At 36.2% G+C, this 17,305-nt stretch overlaps 1 protein-coding gene across 4 annotated transcripts in view; it reads left to right on the plus strand.

Moving 5' to 3' along the window:
- The window catches only part of LOC124156166 (alpha-1,6-mannosyl-glycoprotein 2-beta-N-acetylglucosaminyltransferase), a 757,523-nt gene extending 740,833 nt beyond the window's left edge, over positions 1–16,690 (plus strand). For 3 of the 4 annotated variants that reach the window (XM_046530525.1, XM_046530524.1, XM_046530523.1), the window contains 3 exons: positions 4,268–4,375; positions 8,316–8,596; positions 12,480–16,690. In XM_046530525.1, coding sequence (XP_046386481.1) covers positions 4,268–4,375; positions 8,316–8,596; positions 12,480–12,735 — 645 coding nt within the window. In that variant the 3' untranslated portion in view covers positions 12,736–16,690. The remainder of the gene's footprint in view (positions 1–4,267; positions 4,376–8,315; positions 8,597–12,479) is intronic. The other variant, XM_046530526.1, reaches the window with a different exon arrangement.
- The last annotated feature ends 615 nt before the right edge of the window (positions 16,691–17,305 follow it).

The raw sequence follows: 17,305 nt of genomic DNA on the forward strand, positions 1-17,305 counted from the left end.
CAGACCCAAATGTGATTCATAAAAAAGGAGACAGTACTCTGGTAATGACACAGCCATGGCCTAATTTTGGGTCTAGGATACCCTAGGGTCTCTACGTTGTGTGGGCCTTCCTGAAGATGGTTATTGATGAAATATGTACATACCATCTTGTTGATGGAGACTTTCGCGGGGTGATGCAGCATGCATAGCAAGGTTTCCGGGTTGACCTCCGCGTCGATTCATCTTCAAGACAACAGTTTCGCCGGCGTTGCAGCTAGCGTCTTCAGGTACGAAGTACCTTCGCCCTACCTAAGGCACTTCGTACCTGAAGACGCTAGCTGCAACGCCTGCGAAACTGTCGTCTTGAAGATGAATCGACGCGGAGGTCAACCCGGAAACCTTGCTACGCATACATACCATCTTGTTCAACTGCAGTTGACCAAGGGGACCCATCGTCATAAAATTGGATGCTGTACTAAACCAGTATGAGTTGAAAATGAAATGATGCAAGTCTTAAGTTGTATACTCTGCCAATTTCATGTTTTACAAACTTGAAAAGTCATTTTTTGCTTGTTTTCTGGGTTGGGCCCCCATCCACTCAATTATTTGGCCCAAGCTTGAATATGTCCCTGAATATTGTGTTTCTCTTGATGAAGATTTTCTTGGCTTTCCAAATAGTTGAGGTTGTTAATATGTACTGAAATCTTGAAGCTGCTGTATCTGGGTGAATCCTAACCCTAAGTGATCATACTTTCAAAATTTCAGTGGCTAACAACACTTTCACTCCACTGGAAGCCTTTGGAAACTTCATAAACAGCATATAATGGGGAATTCCATGGTATTTTATACTCCTTTTCCCTTAAATAATGAAATAAGGGATTAAAGAGGAAATTAAACTGCTAGATACTGGGAGATAGCTCCTGTGAGTCATATGATAATCAAGTGAAATTTGGTAAATATATGTACTTTTTTCAATGCAGAGGAGTTAATAACTTATATGTATTCAGTACCTAATATCATCATATTTCTATGTCGTGATTCCCTGGCTCTTAATTCCTAATTTTCTGGTTTTAAATTTTTCCTGAAATATTGTTTAATCATGAAGTAGAATGCATCTGTACATACTTACCTAGTTTCGATTCTACGGTCGGGGAAAAAGTGGCTCATCCGATGTGATTTCTATGAACTTGTGTTATGTGAATTATTTTCTCTTTAATGTGTTTGTTGGGCTGCAAGTCTGCGTTTGCACCACTCTTCCCTCTTCTCGTGGTCTGTGTATTTTCCTTTGTGAGCTACTTCTAATCAGATATAACTATGTCTTCCTAGGTGTTCTCTTTCCATGCTGAAGCTAAATTCAGTTCACTTAAAAATTCTGTCTCTGTTTTTCTTGGGTAATACATGTATGTATTTGTTTCCTAACACTTTTCATATTGTAGATTGTACATAGGTTCTTCTGTGATCAGATGTATTTGTGTAAGTTGGTGGATATTATAAACGTAAAAGCATTCCATGTGGCACTTACCTGAGCCACTACAGGGGATTGATGTGTGTCTTGTGAATTGAACAAATTTTGTCAGGAGTGGAATCGCATGCTTATGTCATTGTGAGAATATTTTTGTGTTTGCTTTTTATATTGCTGAGTGTTTCCATTGCTCTTCAGATGTACATGTAATTCAGTTTAGTAATTTTGCCATGTTGAGTTAAGAGTAAGAAATTGGTTTGACTATTGTCATTGCCATTTACATGACCCTAGTCAAATTTTATTATACATAGTTACATTCGAAACATATTTATATGGATAGGAGGATGGTATGATACGTATTATTGGTTAATATATTTATAATTCAATCTCAGCATTTTCATTGCAGTAAATGGGTGTATTTTGTCTGTGGTTTGAAATGTGTGTGTGATGCAGAGAACACTTCGTATATGTATATACCTACATATCAGTTTGTGAGGCCAATTTTTTCCACAAAACCCTTCAGTTCTGATTTTCTAAAAATCTATTGGGGCAGTGCTTGATGTCTTCTACAGCCTTTTTTCTTATTAGACTGAATGTAGAAGAAATATGATGGATTAACTCTTATATTTAAGGAGGATGATAAAAGCTTTTATGCACTTAAATACATGAATTTCACAAATATGGTGACTGCAATGGACTCCTGTGGGAATGTTTTATGAAGGGACAAAAAATTTTATTGTAACATGTTAAGCCCTGTAGATGACGAACTGACTTATTGATAGATAGGAATTATCAGCCCTCTCCAGAAGAGTTGGAGGGCTGAACTTTTATAAGGAAGTGGGGGACCAAAGATTATTCCAAAAACCCCAACTTTTCATAATTTATTCCACAAAATATACAAAGTAATGAAAATTCCAGTCTTCCTGCCTTTGATGAATGACCTCCAGCACCCAGAATACTGGGGAAATACTAACCTTTGTTAATTATTCATAATGTCCATAATCTAGGTGTTCTCTGGCTTCTCTTGCATTCCTGATGTGCACTTTTCTTGAGATTGACCCGAATCAATATTCTTCCATAATTGGGTGTAAATAGCCCAATTGTCCTAAATTGGTAGTTTCCTTATCGCTTACTATTTACCTATCTATGTAATAGTCATAAAATTCTCTCTACTTGATAAGATCAGCAGCTGCAAGCTGCTTAACTTGTAGTGTTTATGGATAAATTAAAATCTATGCTAGTCACATGTATTGATAGGGAGTTGGTCATGAACATTTTTGCTTATTTTGCATTTTTTATTCACTCTCACGCTATCATATTTTTGCTAATTTTTAAAACCATCTATGTAAATCAGTGTCGAGGTTATAATTTAGATGGATAAATTATTATCGTTTATGAAAGATAGGAGAATAGCAATTATTAATTGGCTGTTGGTGAATCTCTGGATTCTTTAGACCGGGCCTTTTCTCAAATTTCTCAATTTTGACCATTAATTAGTGACGGAGAAAAAAAATCCAGAAAATGATGTTTTTCATCAAATAGATTAGCTTTTACAAATTGTTTTTCAATAGCTAGGATGACTTTGATTATTAATGCATGTCATTTACCACAGAAAATCACTTATGATAGTAAACATATGTACCTATCAGTAAGGCAGGTATTTCAATTGTATTGTGCTAAATGTAAAGCATTGAAACTAGTGGCAGCAATGTATCATTACCTTAAAAATGGTTGAATACCTTTACAACTTATACTAGAATCTGGTATTTCAGTGGACCAACTAGTAACTAGTGATAATTCTTCCATTTATAAGGAATAATCCTTTTCCTCACTTCATTGTTATGGAATCTTATTTATTCTAGTGTTGAAGATAGAGAGGGTTAGGAAAGGTAATGCCAGCCATTTTTTATCAATTGAGTATGGAAAATGGTTTCTGAAAGATGAAGAGAAAAAAATATATTTTTTTGTGATTTGCCATGAAACTGAGGTTGATATTTGTTTAGTAATTTTCATAAGAGTAAGTCCATTCAAAAATTGTATCAAATGGCTTTTATCGATTTATTCTAACTCAATTGTCTGGAGATCTTTGAAACTAACAATTTTTCTTGGCATTATTTTCCCTAATACTCAAATGGCCTGTTGCAGGAGCAGATGTTCTGTCATCTGAAGAGTCTTAAAAAAATTATGAATCATAGCACCCAGTTACAAATCATGCAGGAATTTTCATTAGCTTAGTTGGGTTAATGTGTGGTGTCATGACTTATGTGACATGACGTGTGAGATGAGAGTAATATAGGTGATGAATGAACTGCTTGAAGACTACTTTACATGAAAAAATAGATATGAACTTTTTAAGTAAGAAGAATATATTCATTCATGTTAACATCCAATTTTTAATGCATGATTCATGGATATATATTGCTGAAAGTGTTAGATCACTTTCTCTGCGATGATAACCAATTACGATTTACCCAAATGTATGCAAAGATAAGTCATGAAATTGATGTTTTCCAATACTTGTGACCTAGAATGATGGGTTCTATTTTATATGGTCTCATTATTCTAGATTTGAAGTAAAATATCCATGCAGCTGGCCATGAACATTTTAAATAAGCCTTTACACTATTCCTTGATGGTAGTATGTATATTCCTTGCACTGTAAACGGGGCAGTGATTTGAAAATCTGTTTCTTTCCCATCCATGTGTGTTCTTGTGCAGTAACAATATTCTCTTAACTGTCTTCTGTCTCTGCCTCTGTCTTTGGCTCATCCACCAACCCTGCGTGTGTTACCTCTGCGTCTCTTTGTCCTTGTCCCTCCACAACAGAAGGAGGCACTTAAAGCAAAACAGCGCCACCAACAGGCATCTGCGGGATCCATCTCCCCATCCTGGAGTTTCCAGATCCTACCCTCCCTCTACCAGCACTACCAAAAGGTAGTGTATTGGTTGTCTTCACATACTTATGCTTTCTCTGATACCATCTGATAGCACAGTGGAACTCAAAATATCCTGCTTGTGTCATGCATGGTTTTATGCATATCTTTTTCTTCTTCAATGTACATTTGTAGTTCTCTATAGCTTCTCCTTCTGTGTTTTATGCTTACTTCCTGTTGTCTTTGAGTTGTTTCTATGTTTCTGGGGATTTGGTGGACCCATGAGAATTGTTTCTTGTACAGTTGCTGTAAAAATATAATGCTTTGGTCTCTGCAGAATTTTTCCCTTGCAGTTTATTGGAGCATTGTTTTGAAATAATTTTGCAATATCAGTGCACTAACAAATTTTCATAAATACCTAATGATATTAGCAGAGAGAGATAATTTTCTCCTTATAGCATAGTCATATATCCACTCATTTATCGGTTGTTTACTAAATATGCCAGTGAATTTCAAATTTCACTGGATGTGGCAGTAGGCAGTATTGGCAGTATTTGGTTGTTTATACAGGGCCTCCTTTTCAGTGAAGTTCCTGCATAACAAAGTAATTGTTCACTCAGTGATGAAACAAAAAAATGAAAGGGTGACTTCCTTTAACCTTTAATGTGAAATGAACAAATAGTTTTCTCATTTTTTCACCCTGAAAAGAAGTCCTTTTTTTTTGGAATAAGTCCCTAGTTTTATGCGTTCTCTTGTGTCCATAATCATTGTGCTGAATAACTCCTTTCCTTTTATTCTGTAATGGGTGCACCAAGAACCAATGCATTGTACACCAATTCAATCACACAACGTCAATCAAGTCTGGCTCTAGAAGATTAAATGCAATGTCGGTGATGGAAGATAAGGCTGGGTTGATTTCCCTCTCTTAAGATAGAATCTATGGTGTACAAGATGGTTATTTCCTGTTGATTAACGTGTAAGGGTGATAATCACGGGGTGATTTTCATCTTCATTCAATACGCAAGAGTTCTTGCCACCTAAATATGACACTTACAGGTGTAGGACAGTGGTGTAGCGAAGCGGGAAGTCCAGGGGGTCTGAACCCCCCCAAAATATAAAAATGCAATTTTTTTTTTCATAAAAGAAAACACAATATTGAAATATCATGAATTTCAACAGATTTCTTTGGCAAATGAAGTTTTTTCATTTATGAAAAGGGATATAATTAGTTTAAAACCCTCTCTTTAGAGCTCTACTTTGTACCCTGTTTTTCAAAGATTTTCCATCCTGGTTTTGGACTCTCTCCCCCCTCCCCCTTGATGTTGAGGTAAACCTGACATTCAGTGTGCTTGCAGCCATTCAAAGCTAAGAATCAATGCCTGAGTGGACATAAAGTTTCTCATGCCTTGTGATGCATAGAATATTTCGGGAAGGTTGCATATTTTATGGGCTAATGCTTTCTCTAACTCTAAACCAACTCTTAGCCACTGGTTTTGGACTTAGATTGCTCTTTCACGATGAATTGTTGCACTAATGTCTTAAAACGTGGTGCCTTCAACTTTGAATGCGTTTGTACTCATTTATTGAATTTTTCAAAGAGAAGATGGTAGGGACATGGAACATGGATTAGGTATAACTGTGTGGAGAGAACTCTACTTCAACACAAGTGGGCATCGCCAGAATTTACATGAAACCCTCCAGGGTGACAAGAGTACCTGTATTTGGCCCTTGTCCAGCAGCTTTAGAATGAAATGTGATCCACAACAGTGGTGCAGCGAGATGGGGGTGGGTTTGGGGGATAAAACCCCCCCCCCCCGGAGCTCAGAGTTTTTTAGAGTTTTAGAGAAATTTTAAAGTTTAATCAATTTTACTTAATTGGATTGATATTACTAATAGAATTGTTGAAGGATGCAGGGGCGCAGCTAGGAATTAAGGCTGGGGGGGTTTAGGCGCAACTAATACCAGGGTGTGCGGGGGTATGGTATACACACCAGGATAAGCTGTAGGTGCGAGATTAATAAATTGCGGAATTTTAAGATAAATGGTTCAAAATGGTGGGTTTTACGGCTTTCTGAGGGATATTTTATTAATACTTACACTATTCTATTAGTAGTATCAATCCAATTAAGTAAAATGGATTAAAATTAAAAATTTCTCTGAGCTCTGGGGGGGGTTTTATCCCACAAAACCCCCCCTCGCTGCGCCACTGGAAGGATGAATCAAGTATCCCTCAGAAAGCCGTAAAACTCACCATTTTGAACCATTTGTCTTTAAAATTCCACAATTTATTTATCTCGCACCTACCGCTTATCCTGGTGGGTATTCCACACCCCCACACACCCCAGTATTAGTTGCACCTTAACCCCCCTAGCCTTAATTTCTAGCTGCGCCCCTTATCCACAACATAACTTTTTGGGAAAACAGCTGTCACCTTTTGCTCTTATTCAGCAATGCATATGTCAAGAACAAGTTGAATGAAAGCAAGGGGGATTATATTCAGGATGTAAAAAAGTGGAAAGTGATTGAAAGTAGGGGAAATGATATCATGGAAGATCCATGCACTGAACATAATTGGTTTGTTTGCTTAAGAATGTTAGGAAATGAAGACGAGTTATTGTCGAATAGGTGAGATAGCATAAAGTTCCACATCAATAAATGTTTTTGCAAAACAAGAGATTATGAATGTAATTAGGAAGGGTCATTACTATGGCAAATCTGAGACCAAAACTTTAGGGAGAAGGGGTATCTTCTATTATGCCACAAGTCTGGGTGAATGAGGAGTGTCCTCATAATCCTTGGTATTTAATTTGTTTTGTATTTGAGGTAAGGGAATTATTTCCCCTTTGCCAATCTCCTGGATCTGCCACTTGCTTAATTTATTTGAATATCAAACTGAATGATTTGATTTAGGATAAATATTTTAGATCTTTTCAAAATAGTCCACATATATATGTACCAATTATTTATTCTAACCTGCTGTTATTGTGCTACTCAGTTTCGAAGAGGTAGGGTATTGCCTGATAAATTTCAGTGCATTCGGGGTAAAGTTTTATTACTTGTTGCTTATATCATTCTTAATTGAAGTATCTGTATGAAAGATAGAGAAATTGCCCTTTGCTGGTAGGCTTGTGCCCAAACATTACAGCTTCAGTTTTTGGTGTCATTAAGACTAATCTAAAGGTCCATAGTTTTGACAGCCAGAATTTTCTCTACTATTTTACTCCATTTAATCCTTTTGCATTAATTTCTGCTGAACACAGGTTTGTTGGAGCTTTTGTTTTAATTTTATGAAACTTAATGTATGGCCTTGGAGTTATTTTTCACACTAGTCTCCAGTATGTGCAAAAATATAATTATGAGTAATTTTGTAGAATATGTATTAGTAATGTTATTTAGTATTCTGCAACAATAAAAATAGTATATGTATAAATGTAGGATACTTGCAATTGCAGTCTATTTTTCTTCCATATTTCAGTAGGTATCTGGAATTATTTTAAATGTCTCTTCATGTATGTACTATAATGGGTGTCGGTGATGTAGTAACAGCTTTTAATGTCAGTAGTTTATTATTTTTAGTTTTTTTCCACGTCTTCCAAGTAGTTGTGCATGCCATTAGAAATAGCCAGTCTTACGAAGCCACTTAGATATTCTTTCCTTTTACTTCATCATCATCGCTTTATATTCATTGACAATTTTTAAAAGTATATATCTCTTTCTCTCATAAGTAGACTTTGGTATTTAGGCTTTTTAACCCATTCAACTTGGAATATTTTTAGTGTTTAATACTGAAAAGTGGATATTTTTTCCACTGTACTAATTTGTTCTTTCAGTGACGTGAATGCAGGTCCTTTTATATGTTGGCTACGCAGCCCAGACATGCATCCATGTCTGTCTGGTTGAATGTGTTAAAAAGCTGCAATTTTTCACTTGGGCTGTAGTGACTAATTGGGAATGGTTTTCTCCTCTTTAAATATTTCATCCAATCTGGTGATACCTAACAGGCCGAGGTTACTCCATGGGTAAGCAGCAAGCATAACATGGGTATGGCTTTTGATCGGCACACCTGGGCCGAGATCCGACGTTGTGCTGAATTCTTTTGCACTTACGACGATTACAACTGGGACTGGAGTCTCCAGCATATATCGCAGCCTACCCCGGCACCTCCCCAGTCGCAGCCAAGCACCCCAAAGCAAGGGAGTGCTGGTGGCGGATGTTTGGGCTCATCTCATAGGCTGATCGCCATGGTTATGAAGGGACCAAGGGTCTTCCACATCGGAGAATGGTAAGTCGATTTAAACGCACTACACATGTCCCAACCAAACTCTCAACAGTCAGGACCAGCACTGTTGGTAGGTAGGTGATAGGAGGAAGTGACCAATAGCTCACGTCATTCGTGACATGAGGGAAGGGCTAAGAGAAATCCAGGATGGCACCAGCCTGCTGTAAACGTGCCAAGGGTATACAAGAATTGCCATGAGAAAAATTTTGCCATGAAAAAAATTTCTCTGGACCGGGAATCAAAGCCCGGACCTTTGGCTTTCCAGGCCACTGCACAGATGCTAAACAGGTTCTTTGATTCCCGTGGCAATTATACCGAGGCTCATGGTACTAGGTGTTAGGCCCTCGTGGTCCATCAAGGATGGCAATGCGAGGGAGAAGCCAAGTGCCAAGCTCAGTGCCAACCGTATCACAGCTTAATGTCTTATTTAATGGACATAGATTGATCTTGTGCTGTACCAGAGGTGCCTTCCACTAAGTCACTAAATCAGGGATTGGAAGAACTTGAAGAATCTTTGTCACCTCAGGTATTGAAGTTGAATCTGGGCATGGTATGGGTAGCCAAAACACCAACCCAATCCACACCAGCACTGTTTGAGTTGTCTTCTGGTATATGCAGGCTTGCCACCTGACAAAAACAGATCTGACAGTATGATTGTTGGTCCTTCCAAAATGTTGAACCGCCTGCATTTCTAACCTAATCCTTTTGTAACTACTATCATGTTTTAACATCTGTTTTATTATAAGTGGTGAATATTTATTCACCTTTTAATGAATATGTAACTTGTTATTTTTTTAGATGAGTAATTATTTTTTTATCTACAAACCTTCTTACTGTCATTTTGCAACATATAGTCTTTCATGTTCAGAGCTATTGGCAAGTTTTAAAAGGAACACATGGCATACAAAATCTAAGGTACTGGCTAAGATTCAACTTATACCAAAATACTTCCAATGTTTTTTTTATGGCAAATGGATGGAAATTGTAAGGCACTAATCATCTAAGCAGTTCATAAAGTTTGCTATAACTTTATCTGCAAACTCTAAAAAGTCTGTTGCTATTTTGACTGAAATATGAAGTGCATTTTCAATGAAAGTGTAAGAATTCACTCTAGATATATACAAGAAATTATCTTAGATCCATCCAATAATTCTAGGATGAAAATGAGTGAATTGCTAGCATATGAAGCCTTATTTGAAAAATGACAATAAGCAATGCATTACCTTCTGTTTTCTGTTGTGGCATTGTAAAGAAGTGCGTAAAATCAAATGTTAAAAACTCACTGCAAATTCAAAAAATGACCTTGAAATTTGTGTTGTATGTTTGGCTAATTGACATGTGATATAAGTATAATTCAGATTGGAGATTTATCTCAAGGTAATTGAGGCAGTGGTGTTAATAATTTCCTTTACTTATGTTCCATCCCAGTGACTCATGAAAAAATCTCACTGAATAATAAAAAATTATTTTTTTCTTTTTCTTGACTGAAAGAACAGACGTGACACAAAAAAATTGCTGGTAGATTTCATGGTCTTTGGCCAAAAAAATTCACTCTAGTACCTGCTTCTCAAAATAGTGCACTCATGATTATCACTGTAATGGAATTTAAATTGATGAAAGTGCTTATTCTTGTGCGCATTTTTTTGGGGGGAACCAGGTATAAAACTAGCCTCATCTGTATTCCTCCAGGTTTAGCCTACTTACTTTTTTAGATCAGTCGGAATAGATCTTTGGTGCCATTGATCTTGTCATTATCATGCCATGAGAGATTTCTCACATAGCAGCTGATCGAGAGATTTTTTATCGAAACACACCAGGAAAGGAGAGAATGGGAACTAGAGTAGCAATCAAAAGGTTGAAAGGGGAGATGTGATTATGGTGTCATGAGTAGGTGCTGCATTCACTTCAGCAGAACAGAATCTGCTGTTCAAGAGAAATTTGGGGAATTTTTCTATTAGAGAATGGACCCACTCATGTAGCCGTCGTTCTATCTCATGTTCCCACCCTTCCCATTTCCTCCATCACCTTATCCCATTTATGCCGAGAACTTTTTTTTTGCAAAACTGTATAAATTTTTGCAGTTTTTGTATCATTTCCTTTCCCTGATCATCGAAAAAATTCTATGCCCTATACTTTAGGTAAAAAGGGATGGGCCGTTAAAGACCCTTGTGGCACATATCAACATTCAACGGTGTAAAAATGCCCTCAAGAAAAAACTGAATTAATTAATAATAAAAAACTTTTATAACAACTAAGAAATATACAATAATTGAAAAAATTACAAAATTAATGTAAAATCATTTTTCTGTACAAAACATTATTACATTTCTTGGATTTACTTAATTATTATAATACATTAAAATGGAATTTATTAAAATTAATTATAAATTGAAAAACGCCTATCCTGAAAAGTAAGACATTATGCATCCTTTTACTGTCTTATTCTTGCACTCTGCACACCGTCTTCTAGCCTGGCCAGTCACAATTAGATGCCCACCATGACCCTTTCCTTGCTGGGTTTTGAATTCGAGAGGAGAAATTCTGAGGACCGGGCATTTTAGGTGCCACGCCATATTTCTGTAAGAGAGCTCGGTAGAATGCAAGAGAGTCCAATGTAAACCCTTTCTCCCGGCTTAAAATCCAAGCTTTACTCTTTGAAACATCTAATAGCCTTATTATTATAGGCATATACCACTTTTTCCCCATCCCAATTCTGTTATTGGATAAGTTGTTATCCATTAAATCAACACCCCCATGTTCTTATTATAATTCGAAATAACCAACAGCTGGTCAATTTTTATTTTGCTTTTCATCAAAACAGAATAACGCTGGGCTTGCTGAAGAGGGAAAACCCCCATTTTGTTCGACAGCATGTAGATGGCATTGTTATTCCTCCATGCGACTGTGGTCAAGTTATCGTTTTTGTCTATTCATGCGGATTCAAAGGTACCCCTTGATCTTTTCATCATGGTAATAGAAATTTAATCATGTTAATCCTAACTATTCCTATTGCCTTCATATCTCTCCATCGAATTACTGACATGAGCTTAGTACTAGTAAAGAAATTATCGAAATAAAAAGAAAAGGATATTCCAGGAAAAGTATTTGTAATACGTCTGCTAACTGGTATACCACTGATTCACCTCAACCTAAACCAAAAGGCCTTTCAGAAGCCCCCTTGCATCGGCGACCATGATACAAATCTGCGTGAAGACAGTATCCTTGACACTGCGCAAGCACCAAAGCTCCAACTTGAGCCAAAATATTAAAATCAAATTTCATACATGTATGTATACCCTCATACATTAGTAACTGTTAGTTGTGTAAACATTGAATATTTCATAATTATTACATACCATATTTATCTGAATATAGTCCCCCCTTTTTTTGAAAATGCCTATGGTAAAAGTAAAGGGGGGGACTACATTCAAACCCATTTTTTTCTTCGAAACTCACGTGTCAACTATATTAGGAGAAATACGGTATTATGCTACTTACGATTTAGTGCGACGAGAACACCCCTCATTTTCCATCCTGAATGTGAGCGTCGACACCAGAGACTGTAGTTGAAATGGTGGCCATTCAATGCTACGAATCCCACAAAATATCTTTCTACTACATTTTCCATGAACCCAAATTTTCTATTGTAATACTTCATCGCAGAGTGATAATTTTCTGAATGGGTTGAAAATGACCCGTACGACATAAATGGGTTAAGTAAACATCCTCCCCTTCCCTGGTGTGTTATCATGAAAAATTCATAACCTCGAGACTGGCTGCCAAAGGAGAAAACCCTTGTGAAGTGAAGTAAATCATACATATTTCCTTTGCTTTCGTCTCCTTTTTGCTTTGACCTGTAATTACACGTTTGTGTGTGTACTTTCAGTGGTGTCCACCACAAGAAGAACAATTGTGAGCCCACGGCTGTGATCCAGAAGGTTCAGCAGGTGGTGAAACAGGCAAGCAAACACTTTTTCCCGTCGCATCTGACGTTGATCTTCACAGGGGGAGCAAATGGAGGGGCGGGCGGAGGTGGCAGCGGCAAGAATGGGAAGCAGCAAAAGCCGAGGAAGGGGAATGGTGGTTGGGGGGATCGAAGGGACCACCAGCTGTGCATCAACATGACTCGTGTAGGCAGGTAGTAAAAGTGACTCCCAAAATAAACTGACAAAGGCAGGGGGGGCAACACAGACTTTACGAGACCTCAAGTCAGGTCGGTTGTGTTGCGTAAAGAAATATATTTTATTTTTTCAAGTCTGGCAAGAAACATTTCTGAGCATTCATTGTTAGTGTGTTTATTGTAGCAGAGATATGGGTCAAGAGGCAAATGAGGTTCACCAGTGCTTGGTGCGAGGACTGTGTCCGAAAAAATTGCCATGAATCGAGACATTATTGCTTGCATACCAGAAGGTAATTTTTTTGGCACATATTCATTTCACTACGTGTTGACTTTGGTGGAATAACTTTCTCTGCATTTATAGGGAAATTTCTGTTGGTAGATGGCTACCAGTTGTTTCTGAATTTAGGTTTTCCAAATGAACCTATTTCATTGGTTTTCTGTTACATTTTTTTCTGAACAAAAGTGGAGTTTTGAATTTTTACTCCTTTGTAAAAATTTCAGCATTTTATCGTGAGTTTATAGTGTTTTGAGTTGTATATAATTTATTGGATTGTGATCAGTGAAGTCATTCACATTAATCTTATCCAAAGCTCGTATCTGTGAGGATTGATTTCTGAATTTTTAATTGTTTGAACACAACTGTGAGAAAAAATAATGGAACCTCAAAGGGGAGGAAATAATGGAAAATGAGCTCTTAAGAAAGGTATCCTAAACTTAAAAACCTTGTAGATTTGTATTTACTGTTTATCTTCTTGATGAAATGAGTGAACAACACTTCATGGCCAGCTTTACTTTCATATTTGGTCTCTTAATCAAAGAATTTTATCACATGTGAGTCATATGGCATTACGAGTACAGGATCGTTTTTTCTGCTAAATTTTTGATAAACTTTAAAGTGTTGCAGGTTTTCATGAAGTAATCTTGTGTTACAATTACCCATTATCCAGGAGAAGGTTGACCTTTTGATGAATACTTTCCCATAAATTTGTTGCCAATGGTTTTTATGGGCTCCTCCATTATTTTTTAACGTGCTGCATTCCGTAACAACTTCCGGAATATGCAAATCATGATTCAGCTTTTGATTTAATAGCACTGGAATCATCACACCATCCCATCCTACCTTTTTTTTTACATGTACATTCTTGACTAAAGAACGAAGATGATCAAAGATACTCCAATCTGACCCTACATTGCATGATTGTCCATCCTGACTTCCTTCAGTGTACTTATTTTGTGCAGTTTGAGCCATATAGAAGTAGCCAATGACATTCATTCCCATTTTCTTATTTATATTAATTCATTAAGTTTTTGAATGTCATTTTATCAAAAAGTTTCTTAAAATCGACTAAACACCAACCATATAGGCTGTAATGTAAGTTCATTCCTATTCACTTTACAATAATTTCTAAAGCACCTAAAATTAACTCCATAAGTTTGAACTGGTCACATTAAAGAAATCGTGGCATGAAGTTCTTTAATAGGAGCAATCAAGTAAGTTTATATGTTATTAACATTTGGAAAGTCTTACTGAAGGCAATTTTTAAACAATGAAGGTAACTTTCATTAGAAATTACCTGCTGTTAATTTTTGAATTTTCGTATCCATTTCAAGTAACTTTATTGGGGTGTTCTTATACTTGACTTAGACGTACATACCTTTGAGTGGGACATTTCCAGGTAATCGAGAACAGAAAAAATATATAGGGACAACAGTGGGATAACTATGCTTCAAGACATCATACTTACCATAATGAGGTCATTTCAATTGAATAAAAAACGATATTAGCCCAAACAAACTTCAACCTCAGCACTAAAACAGAGCCAATAGTGAATTTTCTATACCCATTTCAGTATCCAGATTTGTAGTTCCATACAAAAGGTATTTATGCCATTAGCTCTTATTTCACAGGCTATGTATACTAAAATTTTAAAAATCAACTTACCTTTCTACCAATTTGGTCTTTTGTGCACATGAATGCATCACTCATTTAAAATTTCGATCTCAGGTCTACTTTCTTTAGTTACTGTGTAATAACAGCAGTTTTGTAGACTTCACATCTTAATGATCTGCATTGATTGTCTCCAGTGTTGTTTTATCGGATATCTTTGGTTTTTCTCCTGCATAACGGAGTGAAATTGCTGTCATACCTCCCTAAACACTTTTCTGACTGAATGCATCCCATGAATTTATATCTTGGCTCTTGTCTCAACCATTTAAATATAATCTCGACTGCATCTATTGGTTTGCCAAAGATTTTTGTCGTTTGGACCTTAAAGACTTACTTGTATATCCAGAAAAATCTTGGAGGAGCATTAATCCATGCTCATGTCATGCTCACTTTCATCATGCACACATGTGATTAAAAGGTTTGATTGTCTCAAATAAGACACAATAATCAACAGAATATTACTCCCTCTTCAAATTAATTTGATGAATCGTAAAAAGGTCACATTAAAAATTTATACCATGCAATATTCAGTTGATGGAAAAATTTTTTTCCATGCAGGAATTACTATATTAATTGGCGTACTCATTAATTTTGAATTCTTAAATGGTATGGTACTCTGTTAACTTAAACTGTGCTTCCAACTCAACTCGAACTGAACCTCACCAGCACTTGAGTACATGTGTTAAGGTTCTTGGTCAAAACTCAAGAATAGGTTTTACTGTTGGCATGCCAAAAGTGTAGGTAAATTAATTCCAGTGATGACTCTTATTGAGAAAAAATACCCAACTTTATATTAGGGGTGTCCATAAATGTGTCTGGAAACAAAATTAAGTGATGAAATTTTTGTGATGTCACGTAAAATATTGTGGTTTAGAGTGCAAGAGAATGTGTATCTTGATGTATGGCCATTTACAGCAAATGTAATTGTTGTTTCAGGTTGAGAGAATAAAACATTCTAATATTGTCAGTGTGATAAATGCACTGCAATGTCTATGAAAAGGCTTTCGTAAAGGCTCTAAGTGCAAGCAAACATATTTGGTGAAATTAATGTAGATTTAGGGTACATAATTACATGAAAAATTACAACTTCAAAATTATCAATTAGTTCACTCGTTTCATATCTTCATTCTTCGTGATTGTGAAGGGACTTACTCCTCTTAGAGTAATACATTTTTTATTTGTCCGTTGAATTTCAATCCCTATTTCATTAATTTATTGTGACCTGTGCTTCTGATGCGAGTGCTTCGTTTAGGTTCCTAATGCTCAATCCACACAAGTGAATTATTACCAAGGCTTCTAAAATAAAACTTTACTGGCATGTTGTATGTCCTAACACACATTTATTTGTGATTGTTAATTGAGTGAAACAGCTGTTATTAGTTTAATGTGTTTTATATATACTCATCTTCCACTGGGCATACAGCAGGTTTGTATGGCCACCATATTTGAATGTGATTTCATCATGAATAGGGTCGCCTCAAGCTGAATAAACCATATACTACACATGGTGTTGTGAAGATGGATACAGTTCATCTTTAGTGAATAAGATTGCCATGAAAAGTTGTGGTTTTGGTGTTTTTTGGGAACAGAATTTATTTTTCAATATCTGAATATGAAGAAATGCTTTTAAGACTTTTCAGCATTGAAATTACATGATAAATGTTGAAAGACTTCGATTTTGTAACATTACAGTGGTGCTACAGTCAAGAGGTTTATAGATTAGCATTGTTCATCACTTATCCATCTCTCAATTTTATGTAAAATTGCTTTTGGTCACTGAGCCAAAATATTTTTTTTTGAGGTGATTGGTATTACGGATGGTTGATACATGTTTTCCTGTGTCACAATAATACTGACAATACAAAAGAAAATGAACATCATAGCCTTTATGATGTGGACAGTTTTTCTGCTTTTACTTTTTCATAAATCACTCAAGTGAAAGATTGTGCACAAATTTGAACTTATGGTCCTATGTGTAACATTATAAAATATTTTATGAAATCTAGTCATAAATGAAATGTAAATAATGTGTCTGATTTTTATTGAACAAGTTCTTATCCAGTTTTTTTTTTGTCATCCAATACTGAATTGCAACTGTTTCATCAGAGCAAAAACGGCAAGGTGATATTTATGCTTTAGCATGAAGGTTCATTTCAGTTTTATATACGCATTGGAAGGAGATAAATATCAATAGAAGAAGGAGAAGATTGGGAGTCCTTTTAAAAATGAGAAAGTATCTAGTCAAAAATGTAGATAGCATGATGTTGTAAGTATGCCAAATAGAAATAAAATATACGAGCGTGATGCGCCCGCTCCCAGCGGGCTTCCCCCGCTCTTTTCAATGCAGGTCCACAGAGTGATAGGTGCGTTTCTAATTTTAAAATGTAGAAAAAAAGGCAGGGCCTTATGTGCAAATTTAATTGGAATGTTTATGCACAAATTGAAGTCAGAGGACCTCTTTAAACACAACATTGGAAGTAATTACACTTTCCTCCGTTAAACGCAATTGATGACTCATACTTACGTATTAGCAGGAGACTTGAATGTGGAATCAGCCGCATTTTGATAAAAGTTATTTAAAGAATGCGAGATATTGTTGCAAATGAACAAATGCATCATTTTATGCGCCGTTAATTTCAGGAAT

The sequence above is a fragment of the Ischnura elegans genome, chromosome 3, assembly GCF_921293095.1.
Source record: "Ischnura elegans chromosome 3, ioIscEleg1.1, whole genome shotgun sequence".
NCBI lineage: Eukaryota > Metazoa > Arthropoda > Insecta > Odonata > Coenagrionidae > Ischnura > Ischnura elegans.